The following is a 27,574-nucleotide window of genomic DNA, read 5'->3' on the forward strand; positions in this document are numbered from 1 at the left end:
TCAGGAGTGACTGTCCACGGTCCTCTGTGGCTCCCTCCTCAGCCAAGTCTTCCATGACAATAGCTGGCCCTCCAGACTGCACTGTACCAATGAAGGTTGCAGATGGACTGCTCATCACAAAGCAGAGGTCACCCAGAGATGAGGTTGTGGGACACCCCGGGTCACACTAGGTTCTAAGCTTCTGCCTCCAGTCAGCTCGTTACAGGACAGGGCCTAATTCAACCCCTGGGCCCAGTCCTAATGAAGGCGGGGACAGCCTCCAAGATTAACATGGGTGGGAATAACCAGTAAAGAGGAGGGTGTGGAAGTGGGGGAGTCTTCCTTGATTGACTCACAGCTCCACCTTGTGGAAGTCACCATTCCAACCTGGGACCAGAATCATCCAGAATCAATCCACAGACTTGTCTGGGGGCTCTCTGGTGGCAGCAGGCAGAGGCTCAACCCCAGCTGAGCCCCTTTTCCTGCTGCCCCATGTTCTCTCCAAGCCTGATCTGCCAAGAACTCAACTAAAACCCTTCCTATCAACTTGATCCCAATAAACGCCCTCCTCCTTCAACAAGAGGGATGGTGGTCTTAGTCTGAAGAGCGCCTGGCACCTGCTCACAAGAGACAAAGCCAGTGAGGCAGCCATGTCTTGGCACGTGGAAGGAGGCCTACACTTCGACGGAAATGAGGCAGGAAGCTCTGCAAGGACTTCGAGGCCAGCAGCAAACAAAATGAAGTTAAGAAGGTCTCACCACAGCAAGGACCCAGACACACTTTTGTTCCACCATCCACCTGATTATTATCCCCAATTCAATTAAAAGAAAAGAACCAACTGTGCTTTAGTTTGCTTTTTTGCAAACAAGGTTCACAAATCTTATTTTTGGGTGGGCCCACAATCACTTCACAAACAGAACAAAAGTGTTTTCTGACGATTTTAATTAAAATGAGCTTAATACAATCAATGCCTTCAGTGGCTCTACTCTACACCCAGATAAGAAATTTAATTAGCACCAACACCGAACTCCGGAATGGTTCATTTAGTTGATCGGAACAGCTTAGCAATGTTCTTGGAAAAGAAATGCTGCGTTATAACTCCTTATAATTAAACAATGCCATAGGTCATTCTTCCTTTTTCAGCTCCAAGTTTTATTCTGCCTCACTTGAGGCTGCCTTTGCAGTGATAAGGCTGCCAAGACACTGTTCAATGCAAGATGGCCAGGGAATTTTTGACAGGGAGAAAACCAAAGGATGGCTTATTGTAATTCTGGGGGGGGGGGGGGGGCAGGACAAGAAACCCTCCCTCTGCACATGCTAGTGTCAATTTCGGGCAAGCTATTACCCTTTTTTTTTAACCTTTCCTTTACAAAGTATACAAGTCTATGCCCAGGAGTCAGAACACTACTGATTACCAGGCAGACACCATTTGATCCCAAGAGCCTCTCATGCTAATTACAACTTAAACCTTTTGGCAGAATGTTTACAGTAAACAATATATGGTCAAACAACACCATCCTAAAACATTTCTGCTAAGCCACTGCAAACAAGTTTCATGAAACCCAAGGAAAGCCATACAATGTTTGTCACTCAAAGCAAAGTCTTCAACATGTCATCCAAAGGGCATCACTGCCATCACATGCAGGCTTCTCTCTGAATCTCTCAAGAGTCTTTTATGGCCTACAATTAAGAATAAATATTAGTTTCATTGCATACCACACCAAACATTCTCATTTATGACCAAAGACATAATCAGAAAACCTCGGGCTCACCACCAAACAATCTGCCGGTAATTCCAGCTTTTTGGGTGAATTTCATCATTTAATATCTTGCTATGAATATTAGTTTTAATTTAGTACCTTTCCATCCATATTCTAAGTCTTACCTCCTTACAGGCTGCTAGTGATGACATTCTGTTCTGTAACTGATTTCATATCACATGGATTCTTCATTATTGGAGGGTGAGAGAGAAAAGAGAAAAAGCATCAATAAAAAAGAACACAAGAAAACTGATAAGACACAAGTGTGGATAAGCCAGTTACCTACAGAAGCTAGGATAAACGGCTGCTGTCAGACATGATCAAGTTCATCGTCAGTTATCGCATCTGACGGCACTTCCTATTGAGTGGTATCATCATTAACAGCCAAAAAAAAAACCCCCACACCCCTTCCCCTGTCTGTTGGTTTGCACCAAGAGCCCTGCAACCATCTGGTCCAGCCATTTAGGGGCACTGAATCTGAAAGGGAACCAACTCCTGGGGCGAGTATAAGACTAAACTTACCCAGGGGGCAGCTAGGTGGTACAGTGGACAAAGCACTGAGTCAGGAGGACCCTAGTTCAAGTGTGGCCTCAACACATAACACTCACTAGCTGTGTGACTCTGGGCAAGTCACTTAACCCCAATGCCTAGCAAAAAGAAAAAAAGAAACAAGACTAAACTAATCCCCTGAATAAAACCAACTTAAACCTGGTAAGATTACTTTTTACTACCTAGTTAACATCTTCAAAAGCTCTCTGGAAGAAGGTTGGGTGAAGATTGTTGCCAATTATAAACCAACACCGTCCAAGATCAGCATAAAAAGTACCACTTACCTGAGAAGAGTACTGCTACGTCCTGAGAAGCACACGTTCCTGAAAAAGGGAAAAAAACAAAACAAACATTACTCTGCAGCTCACGTGCAAAGGGACAATCAGCTACATTTCCAAGCTGAATCAGAACAAAACCTTGTCACCACTGACAATCTGCCGGTAATTCCAGCTGTTTAGGTTTCATCTCATCATAAAAAGCTTTCCTTAGATGGGCTCCTATTTCTGAGTCCTTTCCTGACAAACACTATCCCAGGGGCCAGTTAAGTTTAACTGCTCAGGAGGCCACATAACACAATGTACTCAGGTTGCACTATTATCACCAGTCTGCCAATAAACACGTTTTCATCACCCAGGGCCAGGCACACATCAGAATGTCCGGGAGTTACTCCAACAGACAAAAGGTACTGGCTCCACTTGGACTTTTGTCCGGTCTTCATTGGGGTGGAGTCCCTTGGCCCAGTTTTTGCAGCAGCGGCTGAAGAGTAAAGCGGTGGACAATCAGGACAAATGCATACCTGGGGAAGCTCACACTCACACTTCGTTCTGCGGGTCTCAGAGCTTGGTCCACTCTGGTCACATCTCCCGCCACTTCAGCTACTGCCCTGGAAGACAAGCACAGGACTTGGGTCCAGGGGCCCGCCTGGGACCCTCCGGGGGCCCGGCCCGCCAGGGCAGGCTGCGGGTCAGACACCAGCTAAAGCCATCGTCAGTTATCGAGTCTGACGGCACTTCCTATTCTGGGTTCTCATCATTCCGCAGCAGACCCAGGGAACGGACTCTGAGACGGTCCTGAGGGTCGTCTCGGCTACACCCGGGGCGAGGATCAAGTGACCAGACAGGCTCGGGGCAGAGCCTCGGGCTCGGAACCCCAAGGGACCACTGTCCTCTGCAGGGTCACCCACGAGAGCTGTGACCTCATGGGCCATCTGGACCACCTCCCCCAACTTTAAAGGTAGGCAAAATGAGACGTTATTTGTCCAGGACTCAGATCCTGATCCCGTGACTCCGAAATCTGGGGTTCCTTCCATTGCTCCAGGGGCCCCCGGAGCCCGGCTGGGCAGAGAAATCCCCAACACGGCCCCACGTGGCTCCAGGAGAGCCCTAAGAGGCGTCGCTCACGCGCAGGCGCAGAGTAGAGCGTGCCCATGGGGGGGGGAAATGCCTTCGGCGCAGGCGCAGAAACATCGGGCCGCGGCCTCGGCTCTCCTATCCTTCCTCCCTCCCTCCCTCTCAGGCTGCTTTTGTCTCTGTCACCCGGCGTAGCAAGCCTACCTTCCGCAGAGGCGTCTCATCCTTCGCTGCCCCGGCTGTTGAGCCGACACTGGGCCCGGCCACGTCCCCACTCAAACCACCAAACCATAGCAGTAAAAAGGGCGGAAAGAGCGAGCCTCCCCCGGCCGCCGTTCTTAACGTACTGGGACATACCATTCCTGAGGGCGGCGGGGGGGGGGGAAACGGAAGGGGAGCTCCCCGGAATGGAATCGTCCATTCCATTTTAAAGAAACTGCCAATCCCGGCGCTCCATCCCTCCTCAGCCACGTGGGGCGGGAAAAGGGGGCGTGGCAAGAGCTCTGGTGTTTCTTCTCCACCAGGCAAAGGTGCTAGGAGCTCTATTTTATAGGGAAGGCTAGGGAGAGAAGGAAGGGAGGAAAAAAGAAAGGAAAGACCTATTAAATGCTTACTGTGTGCCAAACAGCCAGTAAGCATTTATGAAGTGCCTACTGTGTGCAAAACAGTCGTGTATTTTAGAGCTACTTACTGTATGCCAGTAATAAAGCTAAGCATAAAGATTTAAATAGAAAAGGAAGACAGGCCCTGCTCATATTCTGATGGGGGAAATAACACATCAGAGCATTAAAGAGGTAGAGTGACTTCCTCAGGGTCACACGGTTAGTGTTTGCTCCAGCTGGGATTTGAACCCAGATCACTCCAACCTGCTATTGTTAAATTTTTCAGTGTGAGGGCCTTGCACCTCAGAAATTGACAAGCTCCATAAATAGAGTTTGATTTATTGTTCTAGGAATCAAAAAGTGGTGGAGAAAATGTTAATTATGGAGATTAAACTTAAAAGTGAGTTGCTTGTATATTTTTTTTCACAGAGCCAGTTGTTAAACACTTAACAGTACACCTGTGAACCTAGCTTTTCTGACTCTTTGCCCTGGATTCTTTCTGTGAAACTGAGTTGCCTTCGCCTTTGTATGGAGATTTATATTTGCTGTGATGTAGAGGGAAGGGATGACTGTTAATGTGGCATCACCTTTGTTCATTCTTGCTACAAGCCTTTGTTAAGCACCTACTATGTGCCAGGCACCTTGAGAGGCACTGAGGATACAGACAAAATCTTTGTCTGTAGAAAGTCACTAAAGGGGCAGCTAGGTGGTGCAGTGGATAGAGCACCAGTCCTGGAGGACCTGAGTTCACATCCGTACTCCGACGCCAGCTGTGTGACCCTGGGCAAGTCACTTAACTTCGATTGCCTCTAAAGAAAGAAAGTCACTGAAGAGCTTTGAGCAGCAAAGTGACCTGGTCAGATTTGTGCTATTTTGTCAGCTTGGGTGGAGAATTGATTGATTGGAGGTGGGAATAACTGATTTCAGGAGAACCGATTTGTAGGCTGTTGTAACAGTGCAGCTGAGAGACTGAACTAGGGTGGCAAGAGAAGGGAACAAGTCAAGAGGTATTTATTAAGTGCCCACTATGGAACCCCTGCAAGGAGTGGTTGTGGATGGACAGGAACGGACGAACCTCGGCCAATGATTGAATGTGGCAGGTGAGGATTCGAAGGTTACAAGCCTGGGTACCTGGAAAGATATTGGTGCCTCAGCAGAAATAAGGCCATTGGGAGGAGGGGGACAGGGTTAGGGAGGAGGATAGGGAGTTCTGGCTTGGAAATACTGAGTTTGTGATGTCTACAGGACATCCAGGTGGAGATACTCAACAGGCAGTGGGTGACGTTGGGCTGCAGCGGAGGAGGGAAATTTGGCTGAAACTCGTAGATCTAAAAGGCATCGCAGACAGGTGTTGATTGATTTAATTATATAATTTATTTCATGTTCTACATATATTAATTGATTCAAATCAGTACAAATTTATTCGATGCCTACTAAGTACGACACTGTGCTATGATGCCCTGAAGATACAAAGATGAGAAATGACAAAGATCTTTCCCTCCATCACCTTACAGTCTATTTGAAGGGAAATGATATGTGCACAAATCAGGAAGATGCGAACAGTGCAATGGTGCAATGAAGGCAAAGAGGACCTCCAGATAACTCCAGGAGAATGGGAGGAGGAAGCACCCCCTTCCAGCTAAGGGGCCCAGGACCTGGGAAGCGAGCCGAGTCTGGAAGGCAGACTGGTGGAGGGGAAGGATGGCCAGTCTGGAGGACACAGCTAGCAATCCAGTTTGGCTGGAACGGAGAGCAGTAAAGCAGGGGACCATGCTGTGGAGTGAGCCGGCAAAGTGAGGTTGGAGTCCAACTGTTATACAGGCTTTAAACGCCAGCCTCCGGAGTTTCATTTGACTGGTCATTGGTATCTTTTATGGGCTTCATTTCCACCAACAGCCTCCTACAAAGCCTCATTGCCTTATGGAGATAACTTGAAGGCTACGTCAAGCAGCCAACTGGCCAGCATTTAGGAAGCCCCAGTGCCAGGCATGTTCCAGGGGCTGGGAGTACAAAAGAAAAAGGAGAAAGGAACAGCCCCAGCTCTCCTGGGCTGACGTTCTAGGTCACGCTCTGGAAGGTCCCACCAGGGTTCCCCAGAGCACAGGTTAACTTTGTTAAACTGAAAAGGGCTCCTCACCAGCACGCTGGCTCCCAGGTGATGACTTTCTGTAGCCACCACGACTCATGAAGAGGTTTACTAAGACATAGGCTTGCCTCAGTGGAGGGGGCACGTATGCTGCTAAAGTATGAGGTTCTCTAAGGTGCTAGACATTTGGGCAGATCAAAGGATGTTAGGCCTTACCCTCAGGGAGCTTACAGTCTATGGGCTATCAGATCATCCCCACCTCATGGGACCCGACGTCCCCTGCCCTGTCACCACCTCTCCACATCCATCACCTTGCCTCTTCTAGACTGTCAGTTTCTAGTAGTGGGAGCCCGTCTTTGTCTGGGAAAACTGTGTCTACACACACACTCAGAAAGTGAATTCCCTGCATTCTCGACTCTGTGTGTGTAGACACAGCCTGGACACCTGCCCAGCCCTGGCGTGAGTGTCTGAGTGCCCAGCAGGGTCATTGTCTCTTAGTTCCTGAGAAGGACAGTGAGGAGAGGCCTGCATCCCTGGGCCCACCCTTGAGGTTTCAGGCACTTGAGGCCGAATGGGGATTGACTTGGGAGACCTTCAGGGACCCCCCACAGGCTCACAGAATCAGAATTTGAGGTCATCAAAGTCAAACCCCCTCATTTGAGAACAGAAAGAGGAAATGACTAGGCCACAGGCACATGGCAAGTAAATAGCAGAACCCAGGGCCTCTGACTCCACATGCAGCAGTTTTTGCACTATACCATGCAGATACTACTACTGCTACTACTATTACTACTACTGCTGCTGCTGCTGCTACCACTATTACTATTACTAATAATACTTCTACTAATAATAAGCCCGAGAAAAGTTAGCCTTTCTATGGGGCTTTTGAGGTCTGCAAAGCACCTTATGCATATTATCTCATTTGACCTTCACAACAACTGTGTGAGGTAGGTGCTATTATCCCCATTTTACAGATGAGGAAACTGAGGCTCAGAAAGATTAGTTGACTTGCCCAGGGTCACACAGCTAGCAAGGACCTGAGGCAGGATTCAAACTCATGTCTTCCCAGCTCCAGCCAACACCTAGCTGCCTTGCAGATCGTAGACTTAACATTGGAATAGGTCTTTGAGGTCATTGTAGGTCAATCTGCCTTTTACGGAAGCAGAAACAGAGAAGGGAAGGGATTTGTTCAAGGTCACCCTGGTGTGTTAGGCATTGGAGGCAGGGTCCGGCCTCTGTCCTAGCCTAAGCGTCTAAGGCAGCTGTGCTCTAACACCTCAAGATGATGGATCATAAAAACCCCTGGGGGCCCCTGCCCATAAGGAACACGGGGAGAGGGGCTTTCCTCCCTCTGTGGGTCAGCACGGCGGTGCCCTGGGCTCCAGCTCTGGGCTCCTTGGCATCTGCACTTGATTGCAGGCGTAGCTGCACTGGCCGTTCCCGGCGTCAGGCGCTGAAAGTCCGGAGGGGCACTTGATCCTCTGAGGTCTGGGGTTGCTCCCGGGCCCTTGAAGACAGCAGTCGCCTCCAGGCCGTGCCTATAACAGAGAATAGAGGGCTGGGGTCTACACTGGCAGAGGGCAAGATATTCTGAGAACAAGACAGTTCACCCAAGTTGATGTGTCATTTTGGGAAATCATCAGGGATGTGCACACCCCTGGGGAGTGCCCACTCCCATACCCGAGTTACCCACAGGGTCAGGTCCAAGAAGCCACAAAGGCAGGAAAACTAGGGCACAGAGAGGGCTCTGAGACACTCCCTGTGGATCACTGGGTAATTGATTTACAGCTGGAAGGGACCTTCAAGGCCATCTCATCCAACTTCCCTGCTTTTCAATTGAAGAAACTGAGACTCAGAGAGGTTGAGAGATTCCTCCAAGGTCACACAGGTAAGTAGCAGAACCAAGATTCTAATGTGGATCCTCTGATTCCAAATATGGTTGATGATTGTCCTTTGTGCTTGAAGAGGACCAAAAGGACATCAGTATGTTGGGGTCAAGGTACAATGTGTCCGATTTCGGCCAATCAGAGCAGTAGGAGCTTGGAGGCTCCACCACAGGCCAGGCACAAACAGTCCAGCTCTCTTTCAACTCTCCCCCGTGGCTTCCTGGGTCAGCAGGGACGCTGGAAGCCCCATTAGAGTTCTTGCCCAATCCTCCCATTGACCAGAGAAGCTACTGTAAGGGATTCAGGTATGGAGAAGGATGAAAGGGACAGGGTCACAAGAGAGGGATATAAGGAAAACCAGGGAAATGGGAGAACATTTAGAACTCCTCCCATTCAACACCAAAGAAAACCAGAAGAGATGAAAACATTGGCCCAAGTTCACTAAGCTGGTTAGTGTAAGAACCTGAAGAGGCGACCCAGGGCTCCTGACCCCCCCCCCCCCCGCCAAGTCTGGGAGTTTATTTTATCATTTTAATTTAATTTAATTTATTTAAAAATTTTAATTTTTAAGGGAGCCATAAACTTTTAATTCTAAAGTGGCCTGAAAAAATAATAAGTACAAATTATATGATTATACAACTAATAATAATGAAGTATATGTTACATAAATTATATGAATGTATAACATAATAATTTCCATTCACCTGCCTTTTTTTTTTTTTTTTAGTACAAACTGCTTTCCTTATGACCACTATGTGAGGTAGCTAGTACATGCCCAGTTTCTGGGCTAGTATTCATGTTCATTCATGTTCGCTATTCTCTCTACTGCATGTAGGGGTCAATGTAGCTTACTGGACATTTAACATTTATCAGGCACCCACCGTATGCAAGGCACTGGGGATGGGTGTTGCTCTTGGGCCCCTACTCCCTTTGTATCCTTTATGGGGACTGTGACATTGGAGAAGTTTGTCTTGACGCCTTGAACCTCCTCGGCTACAAGCACCGCCCAGGCCCTACCGTGGGGGAGCTTATTTTTTTACCGAAGATTCTGCAGGGGTGGGACCGATCAGGGATCATGCTTTTTAAAAATAGCTGAAAAGATATCAGCAACTACTGACCCCATGCCTGATTTCTTATGTCTATATAATATGAGAAAACTCTATATATACATCAAAAGTACGCCTCCTTGCTGAAAGTTGATCTGAAAGAACAGATCAACTTTTGTAGACAATTTCCTACAGCAGACCCCATAAGAGAACAGATTAACAAGCATGTGGTCTCTAAGGGGTGATGGGGCCTGGACCCCAAAAAGCCCTAAGATCAGGACTCTGAAAGTAGCCCAGCCACGTCTCTGCCCTGCCCTGCCCTTGTGAGAAAATCCTTCCCTGTTGCAGGCCTGGCCCTGTAATTCCTCAGATAAAAGCTATCTCAGGGGTGCCTGGCCCAAGAATTTTTGTCCCTGGTTGGCCCAAGGATTTCCGTCTCTGGTGCTTGTCCCAGGACCACTCATGCCTCTGGCCGCTAAACAAACACTATCTTTTCTCCTTCAATGTCTGGTATCAACAGTTCTCTCTGCAGACTCCCTGTATTTTCCCATCCATGGATCACTGAAGCCTGCTGCCAAAGACAGCTGGACCCCGCGCATTACCTAGTGAGCATCCTTAACATTCCTTTCCCTGTCCCTTTTCTATGTAAGCTTTAGATTCATCCCCGTTCAGTTGGAAGTTCCCCAAACTGTTGACTTTACAATAAATCTTGCCACTTGACTGAAAGAAGGTTTGAGGGTATGAATTCATTCCAGGCAACTCCGCCTTGTACCCTGTCATTCTCAGGGTTCCTAGCACCCCAGGCCTCTACATAAGGGACCTATACCATCATCTGACGTTGACCCTTCACTCTGGCCCTTGCTTGGTGTGCGGGGCACAGACAGTCATGGGGGATTATCTCCCCAATGTTCTCCCTGGGTCCTAGCTTTGGTCATCTCAGTCCAAAAAAGAAATAGTGGGAGCCTTTCTTCGCTGGCTGCTGCTAGTGCGGAAAGCTGAACTATGTGCTCTGGCTGCCCGAGGCAAGTGGCCCCGGCCACTAGGGAAACCCTATTCTTGGGCCCTGGAGGAGGCGTGGCCAGGGCCTGGGGGGAGCAGACTCACCTGGGAGGGTCTGCCCAGGCTCCAGAGTGCCCTCTGGCTCCTCCTTCAGCGTCTGGAGCTCCTTCTCCCATGTGGCCCAGTTCACCTCCTCCACTCTGTAGACCAAAATTAACACAAGATCATAGATTTAAGCTGAAAAGTCACCTTAGAGATCGCTGAGTCCAACCCCCTCATTTTAAGGATAAACTAAGGCCCATGTTGGTTAAATGACTTTCACAAGGTCACAAATAGTAGATGTCAGAGTCAGAATTAGAACCCAGGTCCTCTGAGTCTAACTCTTTCCATTATACCACACTGAGCCATCCCCCCCAGACAGATGAGCTCCCACAGGGGTATAATGCCAACGTTGCCAGTCACGTGCCCAGGCTGAGGCAGGCAGAACTGTTGGATCGAGGTACAGAAGTGATTTCCCTCTCCCATACACACACAGACACACACTGGGTGTAAGAGGCTCTCTATAGGCCAGGACCATTGACTGTGATTCCTATGCCTAGCCTGGGGTGGAGAGAAATCTCATCCTGGAGAATGGGAACAGTCTTTGCCTTTCTTTGTTTTCATCGGCACATAGTAAATACTTGTAGATTGACTTACTAACCTCTTGGTTTGTGCCTGATGCATAGTAGGCACTTAATAAATGTCTCTTGGTTGATTCGTTGTTGGAACATTGGCTACATTGTTGAGGGACGTAGCCCCCAGGACCAACTGGGGATTGAGAAAAGAGCTAGAATATAATTTATTAAATAATTATATTTGTATATAAATTTTATCTCCTTTTTTCAGTTTCTTGTTTTGTGTTTATGTATCTTCATTTAAAAAAATTGTATAGCCAAAGGAATCACAAAACCTGGGAGTGGCCCCAGCCTCTCTGAGCCCCAGTTTTCCTCTTCCCAGCTTTGGGACCCCCTCTCTTACCTCCCAGCTTATCCTTCCCTAGGGAGTGCCTAAACCAAAGGACCCAGGGTGACACCCTGCTTTGCTGGGCCTTGTTCCCCATGCCCCCACCCAACTGAAGTCCTACAATTGCTTTCAACTACAGAATAAGGGGTGACTTGGTTAGGCCACCCATTGACTTTGGAATAACAGGCCCTGAATGTAAATCTCATTGTGGAGACTGCCCTTGTGACCTTAGGTAAGTCACTAACTCTCAAGGACTCCGTTTCCTTATCTGTAAAAGGAGGATGTTAGACTAAATGGTCTCTGAGGTGGCTTAGAGGCCCTAAGGTGATACAGAGGATCAAGTGTTGGACTTAGAGTCAGGAAGATCTGAGCTTAGACCCTTACTCTCTGTGTGACCCTGAGCAAGTCACTCCATCCCTGTTTGCCTCAGTTTCCTCATCTGTGAAATGGGATTGATGATGGTGCCCACCTCCTCGGGTTGTTGTGAGGATTAAATGAGACACTGTTTGTAAAGTGCTTTGCAAACCTAAGTAAATGTCAGATGTCGCTGTGACGATGATGATGTTTTGAGGTCCTTTCTGGGCCTGATCTATCGATTCAAAGCCATGGAAGTCTTGGTAGGCTGGGAACCCAGAATGGATGGACGGTGTTATGAGGCAACGCCGATGTGAGCTTGGGCTGTATTGACAGAAGCGTCCAGAATGACGCAGGCTATAGACCTGTCGTCCTGTGTCCTGACCCCACACATCTGGAGTCACGGTAGAAGTGGACCAGGCCCGTGACTTGCTGCCATCTTGTGGCAGACGGGTGTACGACAGGCACGACTGTGACGTCGGAGAGAGGTCTGTCTTGGTGCCTCGAGCCTCCTTGCTGCTTCTCAGTCTGCTGGGCTTCCTTGGGCTCAGGGGCCATTTCCCTGTCCCGGGGGAAGGCGGCTGAAGACAGAACTCTCATCATGGGAAGACAGGCTTGGTTCCCTGGAGGGGATTGGAGGTGTAGAACTGGACAGGACCTCAGAGGCCATCTAGACCAAATCCTTCATTTTACGAATGAGGAGACTGAGGCCCAGCCAGTATGTGTCAGAGGCACCTTTGGAAGCCAGGTCCTCTGACTCCAGAGGCTGCTGCTCCTTCCATCTTTCCTGCCAAGCTGCCAGTCAGAGGAAGACCTGAAGCAGCCTGAGGTCCGGGCATGTGGCAGCTCTAATCCAGACCCACTGGACCTTGACCTCTGTGGCTCTTCTGCCAGGCTATCCATACAGAGGTCCCTGAATGCTTCCGTTAGTACAAACCACGCTCACATGACTGTTAGGGAGCTTGCTGTGTGATACTGTTGATCCATTTTGGGTTCCCAGTCTACTGAGACCGCCATGTCTTTGAAATGATAGATCCAGGGCTGGAAAGGACCCCACAACGTCATCATCATTAGGGTTTGGCCTTGCTCATTGGATTTGAACATCAGCATCTTTGTGAGGCTTTAAAGTCTGGATTATGAGGAGTGAAAGGACGTTGGGAGGGAGTTGTCAATAGATCCGGCTCTCTGGGGTGGTATAGGAACCTCTGGAATAGCTGTCCATATGGAGAGTGGGACTAGAGTCAGCTGAGGGCAGGACCCTGGCATCAGGGAGGATGACTGAGGTCACCGGGTCCAATGTGCTCACTAAACTCCTATGTAGAGAAGGCTGCACCCCAGCGTTATGGGGGAGTGTGGAAGCCTTCTTCCACTTTCACAACACCTCCCCCAGCTTACCTGAAGCACCATCTCTCATCTGGCTTCTGGTCCGGAGTAGTGCCCACTGTAAGGAGAATGCCTGACCGTTCCTTCTTTCTCTTGCACCACCAGTACCCCCTCTCCATCTCTAGGACTGAGATGGCTCTCTGAGAACAGAAGAGGTACAGCAGGGATAAGCGGACCCGCCTACCTTGGGGTGGAAGGCAGGGCCCCTCTGGAAACGAGAGGAGAGGAATAGCTCATTGTCTTGGGAGGGATGGGACTCTGCCTTAGGGCACCTACTTAGAGATCAGGTGTGTTTGTTCTGTGTGGGTTGACTGGATTTGGTGACAGCTATCCTCCTCACTATCTTGTGGATTTCTGCTGGCCTGAGCTAGCCATCGCTGCCAGGGACCTGTCCCCGTGGGACCCTTCTCCCAGGCTTACCTGTTGCGACCCTCTTCCCAAATCTTTAGAGAGAGTGTCAGACCATCTCCTCTTCTGGTCTGAGTATGCTTGTGACCCCAACCCTGCTCAACTCTTTTTGTCTTATGTCTGGTTAGGATTCTACCCTCCGTGCCCATTTCTGCCCACAGCCTCCCCCTGGCAGAGAACCACTCTCCCCGTCTGCTAACTATATATTAATTTCTCGAGACCCATGTGAGCCTGGGCTCTTCCATGCCCTCATTTTTGCCCTGTAGGTTCCTCTGCACCAAAGTGTCCTCATTTCCCACATGGACAAACTGAGGACTGGAGAGGAGAAGCAGTCTGCCTAAGGTTATGCTACTATTCCACAGATCTTTGAAGGCAAAAACCAACACTTTTTTGGTCTTTGTGACCCAAACACCCAACCCAGTGTCTGGCATATAATGAGAGTTTAATAAATATTTGTTGAATTGACCCAAAAAAGGGGGTTACCTGATTCACACCCCAACAATTCCTCCTGCTTTCTCTCCCATTCCCCCCTCCACTGACCCCCAAGAACCTCAAATCCCCAAGCAGTGACAGAGTTAGGATCCTAGATTCAGAACTGGAAGGGATCTTAGAGGTCACTGAGTCCAACCTCCTCATTTTACAGATGAGGAAACTGAGGTACAGAGAGATTAGGTGACTTGATCCCACTTCTATAGTTCCTTCCTTTTCTTCTTCTATTTCCCTATACCCCCAGCACCTCTGTGAAGTAACATAGGACCCTGGACTTAGAGACCATTCAGTCTGACCCTCGTTTTACAAAGGAGGAAACCAAGGCCTGAAGAAGTTAAGAGAGGGTCACACAAGTAGTTAATGGCAGAACCAGGAATCAAACCCACGTCATCTGACTCCAAATCCAGCTTTCCTTTTACTACATCATACTGCCTTGATGATCTCCAGAAATGAGGAGGGTCAAACCCTTCACCTATCCCTCTCCTCCCCGGGGGCTGCCTGGAAAGCAGGCTGGGCTCGGGGAACCTGGGTCCAGTTCCTGGCTCTGCCTCAGTTTCCCCCGCTGTAAAGGGAGGCCAGGCGGCAGATGGCAGCTGACCTGCAGCTTCCAGATGCTCCAGCTGTCGGTGGCCACGCTGTTGACGGTCTCGCTCATGAGGGCAATGAGCATGTTGAGAAGGAGGATGTAGGTGAGCAGCACGTAGGCCAGCAGCAGGAACATGATGAAGCCCTCGAACTGCAGCTGCTTGTGGAACTCCAGCTCGCCCATGCCGATGGTGAACTTGAAGAGCTCCAGGGAGGCCTCCACGAAGCCTCCGTAGGGGGCCTTGTCCGCCTCCACCAGGGACTGGTTGGAGAAGGTGGGCGGGGGGACTTCCCTGCTCAGGCTCACCAGCGCTGCAAGCCAAGCAGTCCGGGAACACGGTTAAGCACCTACTGTGCACCAGGCACTGGGCTAAGTGCTGGGGATACAAAAAGAGGCAAAAGACAGTCCCTGCCCTCAAAGGGCTTACAGTCTAAGAGAGGAGACAGCATGTAAACAAAAACAAGGTACATGCCAGGTAAGTAAGAGATAATCCGCTAGCATTCGGGAGACTTGGGAAAGGCTTCTTCTAAAAGGGTTGGGCTTTGAAGGAAGCCAGGGAAGCCGGGAGGCAGAAATGAGGAGGGAGAAAGTTCCAAGCATGGGGACAGCCACGGGGAGTACAGGGAGCCCGAGGATGGAGCGTGTTGATGGAGGAAGAGCAAGGAAGCCGATGTCGCTGGACCGAGGAGTATGGGGCGAGGGGCATAAGGCGTAAGAAGACTGGAGCTGGGGCGGGGGGATGTCTAGATCATAAAGGGCTTCGAACACAAACAGGCCTTTGTATCGATCCTGGAGGTAAAGGGAACCCCCAAGTTTATTGAGTAGGAGGGTCAGACACGTGCTTTAGGAAGATTAATCTGACGCTAACTGGAAGTTAAAGTGGAGCCGGGAGAGATTTGTGGAAAGACAGCAAGCAAGGCTGGGGGGGGGGGGGGGTTCTGGGGGGGGGGGCACCTGGGGAGGCCCTTACCTATGGCAAAGCCGAACAGGAAGACGAAGTACACCAAGAGAAAGCGCAGCAGATCTCTGAGGATAACCTGGAACAGACACCCCCGGCCCAAAGGGGAGCCCCGTGAACAACGGAAACCTGGGAGTCAGAGGCCCCAAGACGCCAAGCTAGAAGGTGGCAGAATCTGATCTCAGCTCTTCCTGATTCTAAGTCTAGTGACCTAAACCCTAGACCACATTGCCTCTCTTGTGGTGACCAAGAAATTCATCCTCTGGTGAGCAACCTACCAGGGACGACCGTCTCCCGAGGGATCTAGGCTAAATATGCAACTTGATTCAATTCAACAGACATTTGGCATATTGTCATCCCCCTAGAATGGAAGCCCCAGGAGGGCAGGGACTGTTTCACAGTCTTTGCATCCCCAGTACTTAACCCATGTAGCATGTTAGTCATAAACAGTCCATAGTAGGTGGCTTGAGATTGCTTGTTGATTGACTGATTGTCTACTGATAGGAGGCTTAAAATACTCGAGTATCGTTGGGTCTCGGCCCAATTTTCCTTGGCCTAAGTAGGACCCCTTAGAGTTGGGGGGAGGGGGAGTCGGGAGGGCTGCACCCACCTTCTGTATCATGACGCTGTAGATGCCTGTCTGCTGGAAGCCACGGGTGTAGTAGAGAAGGTTTATCCAACCCAGGACCAAGGAGAAAACCAGGATGGGCAGGTACAAGCTAAGTTCTAGGAAGCACAGCACCTGGGCCACCACTGAAGTGAGCGCCTGCATTAGGCTGGGGGAGAAGACATCAGCATCAAGACCGCTGACAGCCTAGGGGACTCCCCAACACCCTCGTCCCAGGGAAACATGCTCAGGCAGGGCTACACACGCTCATAGACCACTGGGAGAGATTCAGCCCAAAGTCAAAAAATCCCTTACAGAAGTAGTGTAGGGTCATGGGAAGGGTCCTCATTTTGGAGTCCCAGGCCCTGAGTTCAAATCCTGACTCTGCCACTGAGTGCCTCTGGCCTTGAGTTTCCGTGTTTGGAAAAGGAGGGGGTGGGCTTGGTGACTCTTAAGGACCCTTCCAGCGCTAATTCCCTGACATGTTGCCGTTTAGAAAGACGGGATTCTTTGAGAATTTCTGGCTTCCTTTCAATCTTGGTTAATATAAATTCAAACCCAGTGCCCAGATAAGCCTTCTCCCATTCCAGAGAGAGAAGGGTGATAGATAAGTGTAAGGGAGGAAAGCCAAGGGCTAATGAGAGTCAGGTTCAGAATTAACCCAGAATTCTGCAGAAACAGGAACAGAGATTAAACTGCCCAGGAGCTGGCCTGGCCATCTGGCCCTTCAGTTGGAAACAGAGGCCAACAGGCCCTAATGCTGTATTCTCCTAAGTCCTAGGAAACTATCACTTAATTTCTTTGACTCTTAATTTCTTTCCCTAAATTTCAGCTCTTTCTCTTAATTTCTCTGAGACTCAGTTTACACATCTGTCAAATGGGGAAAATAATCCCTGCTCTGACTGCCTCATGGGTTTTCTGAAAATTGAATGAGATAATATAGGTGAATAGAGCTGGAAGGGACCTTAGATGTCCTATAATCCACCTCCTTCTCCCATTTTAATGAGGAAGGCACTGAGGCCCAGAGAGGGTTGACAGGGTCTCCAAATCCGCTATAGTATATGATATTACAGCACCATAAAATATTACATAAATGCCATCTGTTATTTAGACAAGACCTGTGATGTTTATCAGTGTAGAATATTCCCAGATGAGGAGACACCCTACCAATGCAGGTTGACCCCTGTTCTGTAACTTGTAGCCTTAAAGGGATGATGGGAGTGAATGTCCGTCAGTTGGGGAATGGCCTAGAAGTTATGATCTATGCATGCAATGGAGTGTTATTGTGCTATAAGAAATGGAGGGGATGGTTTTCAAGAAACCTGGGAAGACTTGTATGAACTGATGAAGAGGGAAGGGAGCAGAACCAGGAGAACAATGTGTACAGTAATGACAAGATTGTAAAGGCTTTGGAGGACTTTGAAAGGAGTGACCAATGAAATGACCAACCATGACTGCAGATGATGAAGCCTCCTGGCAGAGAGAGGAAGGACACTGAGGACAGAACGAGGGGACGTGACTAATGTGGGGATTGGTTTTGCTTGAGTCTACACATTTGTAGCAGGAGTTTTGGCTTTCTTTCTTTCTGGGATGGAGGGGGGCAGTGGGAGGGAGAAAAGATAGATATTCGTTGATCAAAAAAATAAAATGTAATTAAATTAAAAAAAAAGAATCATCTAGGGCAGCTAGGTGGTGCAGTGGATAGAGCATCGGCCCTGGAGTCAGGAGGACCTGAGTTCAAACCCAGCCTCAGACGCATAACTCACTAGCTGTGTGACTCTGGGCAAGTCACTTAACCCCAATTGCCTCATAGTTACAAAAAAAAAAAAAAAAGAATCATCTAAGGCACCGAAAGACTTAAGCGATTTGCCCAGAAACGCAGAGCCAGCAGGTATCAGAGGCAAGACTTTAACCCTTGTCTTTCTGACTCTGGTTGACTTTCTATCCATTATACCAACTTCTTCGCCATTTATCATTATGATAATCTTTCAAATAGAGACATTTGTGTCTGAGTAATAATAATGATTTTGTTCAGTTGTTTTAGTCATGTATGATTCTTTGTGACCCCATCTGTGGTTTTCTTGGCAGAGATACTGGAGTGGTTTGCCATTTCCTTCTCCAGCTCATTTTACAGATGAGGAAACTGAGGCAAACAGGATTAAGTGACTTGTCCAAGGTCACACAGAAAGTTAGTGTCTGAGACCGGATTTGAACTTAGAAAGATGAATCTTCCTGATTCCAGGTCTGGCTCTCTATCCCCAGAACCACCTAGGTTTTCAAAATACTTTACAAATCTTAGCTCATTTGATCCTCACAACAACCCTGGGAGGTAGGCACTATTATTATCCTCATTTTACAAATAAGGAAACTGAGTCAGAGGTTAAGTGACTTGCCCAGAGTCATACAGCTTGTAAATGTCTGAGGCTGGATTTAAACTCAGATCATTGTGACTCCAGGTCCAGCAATCTGCCCATTCTCTCACTATCTATATCTCATAAATTTATTGTGAGGATCAAATTACATCAGCAAATCATTAACGCTTTTTATCTCAGTTTCCTCATCTGTAAAATGCAGTAGTTGGATTTGAGGGCCTTCCTGGCTCTAATTAGGTTAAACAGCACAGGACTAGCCATGGATCTCTCTATTATAAGGGGATAAGAGTAGATCCGAGTTGCATTTCCCAAGGAGATTTACTGTGGGCAGAGATTTAGCCAGACTGAGGGTGGCGGCTGCTCTAGGCCTATGGGACAGACACCGAAATAGATGGTGAGACAGCAGGGAAGTGTCCCCTCCTCTCTCTGGGCCTCACTCTCCTCCCCGTAACAATGAGGAAGCTGGACACCGCGGTCACTAACGTCCCTCCCAGTTCTGACATTCTGGGTGCTAAGGGAGAGGAGGCTCACAGAGCCTGGAGTCTGAGCTGGGGAGCAGGCAAACATCCCCAAACATCCTGGAACGTACATGAGGATCTCGAAGTAGCTATCAACAAACGAGGTCCAGATGAACAGACGCCTCCTCCAGAAGTATTGAAGCTGCCCAAGACACAACAACAACAGAATGTGAGAGAGAACTCCGGACCCCGAATCAGCCTCGAGACCCAAGCGGCCTCTGCCCCTCCCGCTGGGGACGCTTCCTAGTACAAAGCGGTTGGCCGCTGAGCTCCACTGGGGCTGTGGAGGTCAGGGAAAGGAGATCCCTGCCATGACCACCCTCCTTGGGCACAGGTTCAGAAATTAGGGCCCAAGGGGAAAGAGAAGAACCTTCCAACCCTACAGAGACCCCACAGAAGCAGGTGGCATCCATATAACACCCTAGACCCACAGAATAGAGAGATGGAAGACTTTAGGGATCATCTAGACCAATCCCTTCTTTTTATAGAGGGGAGAAAATAAGGCCCAGAGGAGGAGACATGACTTGGCTAAGGTCACACAATCCCTTAGTGGAAGAGCTCCTGAGCCCCAGGCCTGTGCTTCCTTCGGTTCCAGTCACACTGGCCCAAAGCTTCTGGGAAGGTTTCACGGTCAGCCTATGGGCTGAGAGATTTTCCAGACCCTAATCATTCATCTCTGAGACCAGGCAAATACATCCTTTCCTGTCTTTCTCTTCCTCCTCCCCTCAACCACGATCCAGCCAACATGTTCTTTCCCTATGTGTCCTTTCTCTGACTGCTGTTGTATCTCCTTCATCTTTCTTCACATGGGAAGCTGCCTGAGGGTAGGATTATTATTCACGTCTCAAGGTTCAATGGAAAGAATATTAGGACAGAGAGTCAAAAGACCTAGATTCTGGTCCTAACTTTGCTTCGTACTACTTGTGTGACCGTGGGTAACTCATTTGATTTCTCTGGGTCTCAAATACTTTCTCAGTAAAATAAAGGTCTTGAATTCAATGACCCGTAAGTTCCTTCTGGTTCTGACATTCTGTGTATAAGGAATACCTTGCTTTTTTCACAGTGGTTTTGTCTGGAAGGGTTTCCTCTATTAGGAGAAATTCCCTGGGGATGACATGCCCCAGAAGGTTGTGGGGAGTGCAGCCCATGGTGTGTCCCCTACATCTGTTCTAGGATTCCATTGGCTCACTATTGAACAGGGCCGCAAACAGCTCAATAGATTTGTGGAAGGGATGAAATATAATTTCAAGAGCATTTATTAAGTACCTACTATGTGCCAGGTACTGTGCTTGGGTTATAAAGACAAAAAAAAAAGAGAATAACTTTGTCCTCGATGAGTTTACTTTCTATTGAGGGAAAACAACTTGAACATAGAGAATTCAATATAAAATATAGGCCAATTAATGTCTGGAGGAAGGTACTAGCTGGGGGTGGGGGATGGGGGGTGATCAGAATAGACTTTCTACAGGAAGTGGCATTTGTCCCATTAGGATGTGGGTGCTAAAGATCATGGCCAGGTGACTCAAAGCCTGGGCCCATGCTCATCTCTCCCACCAACCAGTGGCTACATGGGAGAAGGAAGAGGCACTCACCTGGCCAAAGAAGAGATAGATACCCCCAAAGAGGATGAAGATGTGTCCCATCAGGAGCATTGAGTTACCCACTGTGGCTTTCAGAGGAATGATGTTCTAGAGAAGAGAAATCCAGAGCTCTCCTCAGGCCCCCGGCCCCTCTCATCAAGGGCTGGCTCTCTCCCTCCTATTTCCAATCTTGACCCCAAGGAGGATCTCATGACCTCCTCCTTGCCTTACCATTAACCAACTGTCCCCTTACGTCACTACCCTCTGTCTTCCCAAGGCTTTTCCTATCTTCTTTCTTTCTGTCAGTATTGTGCCTCCCTCAAAAAAAAAAAAAAAAGCAGCCTCCCCCTTCTCCATTAGACGTACTGCCCCAGCCCTATATCTGCGATGGGACAGGCTCAAAGGTCAGCCGGTCCAACCTGTACCAGAATAACATATCATACAAATAGGCGTCCAAACTTCCATGCAATATACTGGAATATTGCTCAGACAATACAGTAGACAAATGGTCATTCAATCTCTCATGCAACGTGTTGGAATGTTGCCCAGACAGTAAACTCACAGCTGGTCACCCAACCTCCCCTGTCCCCTAGGCTGAGCCTACCTCTCCTCCCAGAATTGCCCTCCCTTTTCTCCCCCTCCCCAGGCTCTTCTGACAGGGTGCCCCCTCACCTTCCCCAGGACAGGTTGGTGGTAGGTGACAGCCGTGAAGATCAACATATACAGAAAGTAGGAAACCAAATTGAAGCGAAATCGGGTGACCAGCGACTCCCATTTCTCCTGCAGTAGCTTGTTCAATGGCTCCAACGTCACCATCTTGTGTCGATTCTGGGAGAGGGACCCAAGGGAAAATACAAAAGCAAGGCATTTGCAAGGAGGTGACAAGCAACCCGAGCTCCAGGGAGATCCCAAAGTTCACTCAGCCTTGTGCCTTCCGGTCCTGGGAGCATCCCGGAGGCCTGGAAGGGCTGCTGGGAGCCAATGGAGAGGTGGCCAAAGCTGGCACATTCCCAACTCCCCTTGTAAGTTCATTGAAGGTAGGGATAGTCCCATTCTCTATGCTTGTATCCCCAGCACCAGGCATATAGTAGGAGCTTCATAAATGCTTATTGATTGACTGATTGATGGATAGTCCTCAGGGCAAGAGCTTTGTATATCCATGCAAACATGGGAAATCCGCACTGCGGAAGAATTCCCATCCGAAATGTCAAACTAGGGATTAGGGGGAGAAACACTGAGGTAGATAGAGCATCTTTCTAGGTTTGGCGCTGGAGCAAGAATCACATCTGAAGTAACAGAAGGAGACGATGGGATTGAGAGCTGGAAGGAGTCATCTAGGTCAGTGGTCTTCAAACTTTTTGGGCTTAGAACCCTTTTACCCACCTATAAAGTAGGGCCCCTCCCCCCAAGAGCTTTTGGGTGTGCGGATTTTATCTACTGACTTTTACTATATTAGAAGTTAAAATGTCTTAGTATTATTGTGAAAGTCGTTTTGACCTTGAGGACTCCCTGAAAGGGTCTCAGGGACCCCGAGGGGAGGGTCCTTTGAGATCTACCGATCTAGCCCAACCCTTTCATTTTATGGAGGAGCAGAGAGACTTCTCCAAGCTCACGCAGTAAGGATGAAGCAGAGGCCAGATTTGAACCCAGGGCCTCGGCTGTCAGCACCACTGGTCTTTCTATAACAATAACTCATGTAAGCAGTCCTTTCTTGCCATTACAAGCCCCTTTGCCATCAGTATCTCCTCTGATCACTGCACATCCTAGGGAAAATAGGAGTAATAATGATGATGACCATTATAGAAGATTATTTGGGATTCCCTTCCATTACGTTATTGTCTATCTTGTATTTTTGCATGCGGTCTCTCCCATTAAAATGTAAACTCCTTGAGGACAGAGATGATGATGCTTCGCACAGAGCCTGGCACAGGGTAGACACTTAAATGTTTGTTGACTGACTGACTGTCTGATGCTGGGAAGTTCACATTCCTTGCAAGGCAGGTGACTCTTTATGCAGGGTGTCCTAAAAGTCTGAGTGTAGCTTTCAGATTGAATAGGCCTCACTCAGACTTTTGGGTTACCCCACACACACAAGCCTTCGGGGAAGGGATCACCTTGAAGTCCCAAAGCTGGTAAATGGCAGAGCCACTTCCTATAGGGGACTTAGAGAGAAGGTGATGCCTGCAGGGTCCTGGAAGGGCAGGGAAGTCGGAGTAGTCTGGCAGAAAGAAGGCCGATTGTCAGAGCAATAGGGCAGAAGGATTGGGATTGGGACTGGGAGTCAGAGCAGTATGGTAGAAAGAAGGTTGATTGTCAAAGCAATATGGCTGAAAGAGGGCTGGATTGGGAGTCAGAGCAATCTGGCAGAAAGAAGGCTGAAGGAAGGAAGGGTGGAGATAGGATCACTTAACCTCTGTTGGCCTTAGTTTCCTCATCTGTAAAATGAGGAGGCCGGACTCAGTGTCCTCTACTGCTCTCCATCTATGAGCCTCCTGCAGTGCCTGGTTCTGGGCAGCCTCTGGGAGGCTGGCTAGTTTACACCAGGATTCCTTGGGTACCTGGCAGCGATCCCTGGAATGTGTCTGGCACAGCTATGGTGGTAGCTGGTCCTCTCACTCACCGGAGCTTTGCAGCCAAAGGCAATGATCTCCAGCACTGAGTTGTCCTCACAGCTATCCACGGAGCACAGGTCATAGAGTGACACCTGGACAGGCCCATACGTCCACTCGGTGAACTTCCGTGAGAGGTGCCGGTACTCCCCAGAGATCTCCCGCTGCAGGATGTGCTTGAAGACCTGGAAGGGAGGATGCTGGGTGAGTCCTGGGGCGGTGTGGCGTCTCTTTTCTGCTTTTTTCCCCCCAAGCAATCAGTTTCCAGAATGGGGCCTGGACTTTGGGGCCGTGAGCAGGGGCTGTCCAGAGCATTTCAAAGCATGGACTTGACAGGGACCACTACTATGTGAACTTAAGAGCCTACAATCATGAATTCAGAGCTGAAAAGGAGTTTAAAGGCCATCTGATCCAATTCCTTTTTACAAACAAGGAAACTGAGGCTCAGACAAAGTAATTTATGTAATTACAGCTATAAAGTAGGTAGGTAGGTGGCCTAGTGGATAGAGTGCCGGGCCTGGAGTAAGAAAGATCCAGGTTCAAATCCAGCCTCAGACACTTACTAACTGTACGACCCTGGACAAGTCATTTAACTGCCGTCTGCCTTAGTTTCCTCAACTGTAAAATGGAAATAATAGTTCCTACCTCCCAGGGTTGTTGTGAAGATCAAATGAGATAATATTTATAAAGCAGTGAGTAGTACAATGCCTGGCACATAGTAGGTATGATAGAAATGTTAGCTATAAAGTGCCTTGGACAAGTCACTTGTCCTCTGGGTCTGTTCCCTCTGGAAAATGTGAGGTTGGAGCTTCAAGAATCTCCTTCTCCAGCAACCTGACTTTCCAGAGAGGAAGTGGCTGGAGCTGGGACAAAGCCCGGGCTCTCCTGAATGCTCATTTCTTTCCCTCAGAAAGAGGTGTTCATGAGCCCTTGAAGACAGGCTCAATCTGAATGGCTACAGTCTGCTTGGCTCCAGGTAATGGGAATCCCAGAGATCAATGGGTCCAACGTCCTCATTTTCCAGACGAGGAAACTGAGGGCCAAAAGAAGGTAAGAGATTTGCCCACGGTCATGCAGGTAGTAGGTAGCAGAGTCAGGATCTGAGCCCAGGTCCTCTGACCTCAGTGCTCTTTCCCACAGAGGAGCCACGGATGGAGGGTGAGGACGGGCCAATTCCAGCTTGCTAGTAAGGGAAGCTTTCAAACAATCCGAGCTGTCCCCAAGTGTAATGGGCCACCTCGGGAGGGAGTGGGCTCCCTCTCACTAAAGACAGAGGCTGGAGAATGCTTTGTGGGCCTGTTGCAGAGGGCAAAACTGTAATGAGCAAGTTTTTGCCCCTGTCGCCAAGCCCCACAAAACGTGCAATTAAATTAATGTTGTAAGACAAAGCCAGTTGGGATTCTGGGACACCAAGAGACCTCTTTTGGAGAAGAGGTGGGGGAAGCAGATTCCCTGGCAGGGCTGGGGGCCTATGGCTTTGAGGCCACATGTGGCCTAGTCAAAGGGCCGCACTTGAGACCCTAGAGCAGGCCTGCCCAACTGCAGCAGCTTTCAGTCCTCAGGCCACTTGAAGCCCGCCAAAGGATTTCCTTTACATACAAAGGATGTTTTCCTCTACATTTTTCGATGGTTGCCAAGTGCTACAAACACCCAAGGGCCTTAGCCCACCTGCAGGCCACAGGTTGTGCAGGCCTCACCTAGCCACCACATGTGGCCTGGAGGCCACAGGTTCCCCACCCCTACCCTAGAGCATGGCCCTTGAAGAAGGAAGAATGACCTCTGTTAGCTGCCTATTTTCACCAGTTATAAGTAAAAAATATAACAAAATCGAAATAGAATCAAAGTCCAATTATTTCTATAATATTAATATAATATATAAATATAGTATAATCAGTGAAAGGTAATATAAATCAGTGAAAAGAGCACTAGTCCCAAAATCAGAGGACCCAGGTTCAAATCCCATCTCTGCCACGTACTATTGGTGTGACCTTGGGCATCTAAAGTCCCTTCCACCTCTAGCTCCAAGATCATATTACCCTATGATCTTCTGAACTTCAAATGCCATATAAATTTCAGTGCCCTAGGACAGCCCGCATGCTGTCTCACCTTAGTTATAGCTCTGGCAAAGGGGAGCGATATCCAGGTACAGCTTGAACCTATAAGCCTATAAGCTCCCTTCTGATTCTGAGATTCCAAAGGAAACAGGATGGGGGAGGCCCTACTCACCTCGATCTTCCCCTCCTTTGCTGCCAACTTGAGCGGCGTCAGCCCCTGGAGATTAGCGATGTTCTCCAACTTCACGGAGGGGCGGAGGCGGGCACCAATTTGGAGGATGTAGTCATACATACTGTTCACCTGGGCGCTGTTCTCCACCGAGTCATCCGCAATCATCACCAGGGCATGTAGGACAGTGTTGCCCCAGGTGTCCACAGCCTCGAGGCAGGCCCTGCGGTCAGGGTCAGGATTCTCCAGGAGGTACGATACAATATCCCATTGCCTAGTGCAGGCGGCCAAGGACAGTGGCAGCTCCCCTGGGATCAGAAGGAGGGCAGCTTGGACCCCACTTTTAAGCTCCTGTTTCCCTTAGGAACACAGATGGGGCATCTCACCTTGCCAGCCTTCCCTTCCCCCTAGACCCCTCTGCTTTTTGGTCACCAAGCTACAGATGGCAGTGGTGATGGGAAATAGCCAAACAGATTGTAGTACGTGAAGATAATGGAAATGATGAAGATGAAGAATTCAGAGAAGCATAAGAAAACTTATACGAACTGATGCAGGGTGAAGAAAACAGAACCAGGAGAAGGATATACACAATGCGCCTCCCTTTGCAGAGGTGGGGGACTATGGGTGTAGAATACTGCATATACTCAGACTCGGTTGATGCCTTGATTAGCTCTGTTGAACTGATTTCTCTCTCCTTTGTTATTCTTTATTATGAGACAGCTTTCTGGGGAAGGGAGTGGACTGGGATAATTCAGAAATAAAGGTGATATCCAAACAAAAGGTATCAATAAATAAAAATTAAATATACTTTAAATAAAATTAAATTATTTAAATAAAAAATTTAAATATAAAATAAAACCAAGAGACATAAATAAAAAAAATTTTTTAAATAACTATGGAAGAAATATGAGAATGCACTTTCTTCCCTTCTTTGCAGAGGTGGGAGGCTCCAGGTGTGGAAGACTGCATATGTTTCTCAGATTCAGCTGATGGGTTGTTGAATGGGTTGTCCCTTTGCTTTTTCCCTCTCTTTTCTATTTTTTTTTAAATGAGGGATGGCCATCTGAGTGGGTGGAAGAGTGATATATTGGGAAATGACAGATGGAAAAACCAAATATATCAGTAACACTATTTTTCAAAACTAGGTAGACAGCTATAACACTGTGCTGAGCTCAGTCCTCTGGGGTCATACATTGCCTTGTGTAGTCTGTTGGAGCTGTGGCCATGACTTCTTGGAGGCAAATTCTAAGAGCTATCTCCAGCTTATTCTTGATGCTCACTTCTACTCCTCTGCCAGCCAGACTAGGCTCAGTGAGCCCAGGTACGTAGTGATCCAGTGAAGACCAGAGATGCTCAATGAGTATTTGTCGAATGAATGAATTAAAGGTTTCTGGGTGGCAACTAGAAGAGTGCCCCTATTCACAGAATACCGCCCCCCCCAGCTCTGCCCAAGACAAATAGGCCAATGACATGCCAGGGCCAGAGCCCAGGAGAGATCTGCCCACTCACCGAAATAGAAGCAAATTCCTTGACTCTTCTTCCCAAAAAACCGCCCACTGGCCCTGGCATGGAGGTCGGCTCCGTTCTCCACCAGCACCTTCACGCACTGAAGGCTTCTCTTCTCAATGGCAATGTGCAGAGCACTATGACCTGAAGAAACAGACAGGGTGAGTAGGAGAAACCACCAAGGGAATACCTGAGGTTGACTGGACCAGTGCATGTGCAGTGCTGGAGGGAGGTCACTAAAGCATCTACCCAAGGCGGGACATGGAGAGCCTTGAAACCAAGGGGAAGAGCATGGTTTGGTATACACGTCTTATCCTTCCCAGTAGATTAATTAATAAACAACCATTTGTCGGTGCAGCTAGGTGGTGCAGTGGATAGAGCACCAGCCTTGGATTCAGGAAGACCTGATTCAAATCCAGTCTCAGACACATAACACTAGCTGTGTGACTCTGGGCAAGTCACTTAACCCCATTGCCTAGCCAAAAAAAACAGAACAACAACAAAAAAAAAACAACCATTTGTTAAGGGAGTACTGTGTATCAGGTACTTTGCTAAGCGTTGAGTGTACAGGGGCAAAAGTAAGTGTTCCCTGCCCTCAAGGAGCTTACTCTCTAAAAGAAGAGACAAGACACATAGGAAAGGGGTGGTCAGGGAGGGGTACTAGAAATCTGAGTTCAAATTCTGCTTCTGACACTTCCTAGCCATGTGACCCTGTGCAAGTCC

At 48.6% G+C, this 27,574-nt stretch overlaps 1 protein-coding gene, 1 long non-coding RNA gene and 4 other non-coding genes across 6 annotated transcripts in view; all 6 read right to left on the bottom strand.

Annotated features, from left to right (window-relative positions):
* Nucleotides 1–904: 904 nt before the first annotated feature.
* LOC114042781 lies at nucleotides 905–3,951 on the bottom strand. The gene is made up of 5 exons (XR_003569025.1): nucleotides 3,842–3,951; nucleotides 3,085–3,171; nucleotides 2,573–2,611; nucleotides 1,865–1,925; nucleotides 905–1,659 (listed from the first exon to the last, which is right to left on the bottom strand). It is a non-coding gene; the product is annotated as an uncharacterized LOC114042781 (long non-coding RNA).
* On the bottom strand, nucleotides 1,730–1,802 carry LOC114043465. The gene has a single exon (XR_003569118.1). It is a non-coding gene; the product is annotated as a small nucleolar RNA SNORD65 (small nucleolar RNA).
* LOC114043458 lies at nucleotides 2,048–2,121 on the bottom strand. The gene has a single exon (XR_003569112.1). It is a non-coding gene; the product is annotated as a small nucleolar RNA SNORD49 (small nucleolar RNA).
* LOC114043466 lies at nucleotides 2,691–2,763 on the bottom strand. The gene has a single exon (XR_003569119.1). It is a non-coding gene; the product is annotated as a small nucleolar RNA SNORD65 (small nucleolar RNA).
* Nucleotides 3,251–3,325, bottom strand: LOC114043459. Its single transcript, XR_003569113.1, has one exon. It is a non-coding gene; the product is annotated as a small nucleolar RNA SNORD49 (small nucleolar RNA).
* Nucleotides 3,952–7,341: 3,390 nt separating the features above from the next.
* TRPV2 (transient receptor potential cation channel subfamily V member 2) overlaps nucleotides 7,342–27,574 on the bottom strand; it is a 38,466-nt gene continuing 18,233 nt past the window's right edge. The window contains exons 5-16 of the mRNA XM_027862434.1: nucleotides 26,855–26,995; nucleotides 25,349–25,653; nucleotides 23,134–23,307; nucleotides 21,186–21,341; nucleotides 20,526–20,621; nucleotides 19,005–19,075; nucleotides 16,047–16,212; nucleotides 15,449–15,515; nucleotides 14,491–14,789; nucleotides 13,008–13,135; nucleotides 10,362–10,456; nucleotides 7,342–7,863 (exon numbers count right to left, since the gene is read on the bottom strand). Coding sequence (XP_027718235.1) covers nucleotides 7,772–7,863; nucleotides 10,362–10,456; nucleotides 13,008–13,135; nucleotides 14,491–14,789; nucleotides 15,449–15,515; nucleotides 16,047–16,212; nucleotides 19,005–19,075; nucleotides 20,526–20,621; nucleotides 21,186–21,341; nucleotides 23,134–23,307; nucleotides 25,349–25,653; nucleotides 26,855–26,995 — 1,790 coding nt within the window. The 3' untranslated portion in view covers nucleotides 7,342–7,771. The remainder of the gene's footprint in view (nucleotides 7,864–10,361; nucleotides 10,457–13,007; nucleotides 13,136–14,490; nucleotides 14,790–15,448; nucleotides 15,516–16,046; nucleotides 16,213–19,004; nucleotides 19,076–20,525; nucleotides 20,622–21,185; nucleotides 21,342–23,133; nucleotides 23,308–25,348; nucleotides 25,654–26,854; nucleotides 26,996–27,574) is intronic.

The sequence above is a fragment of the Vombatus ursinus genome, unplaced genomic scaffold (assembly GCF_900497805.2).
Source record: "Vombatus ursinus unplaced genomic scaffold, bare-nosed wombat genome assembly UNPS02014768.1, whole genome shotgun sequence".
Taxonomy (NCBI): domain Eukaryota; kingdom Metazoa; phylum Chordata; class Mammalia; order Diprotodontia; family Vombatidae; genus Vombatus; species Vombatus ursinus.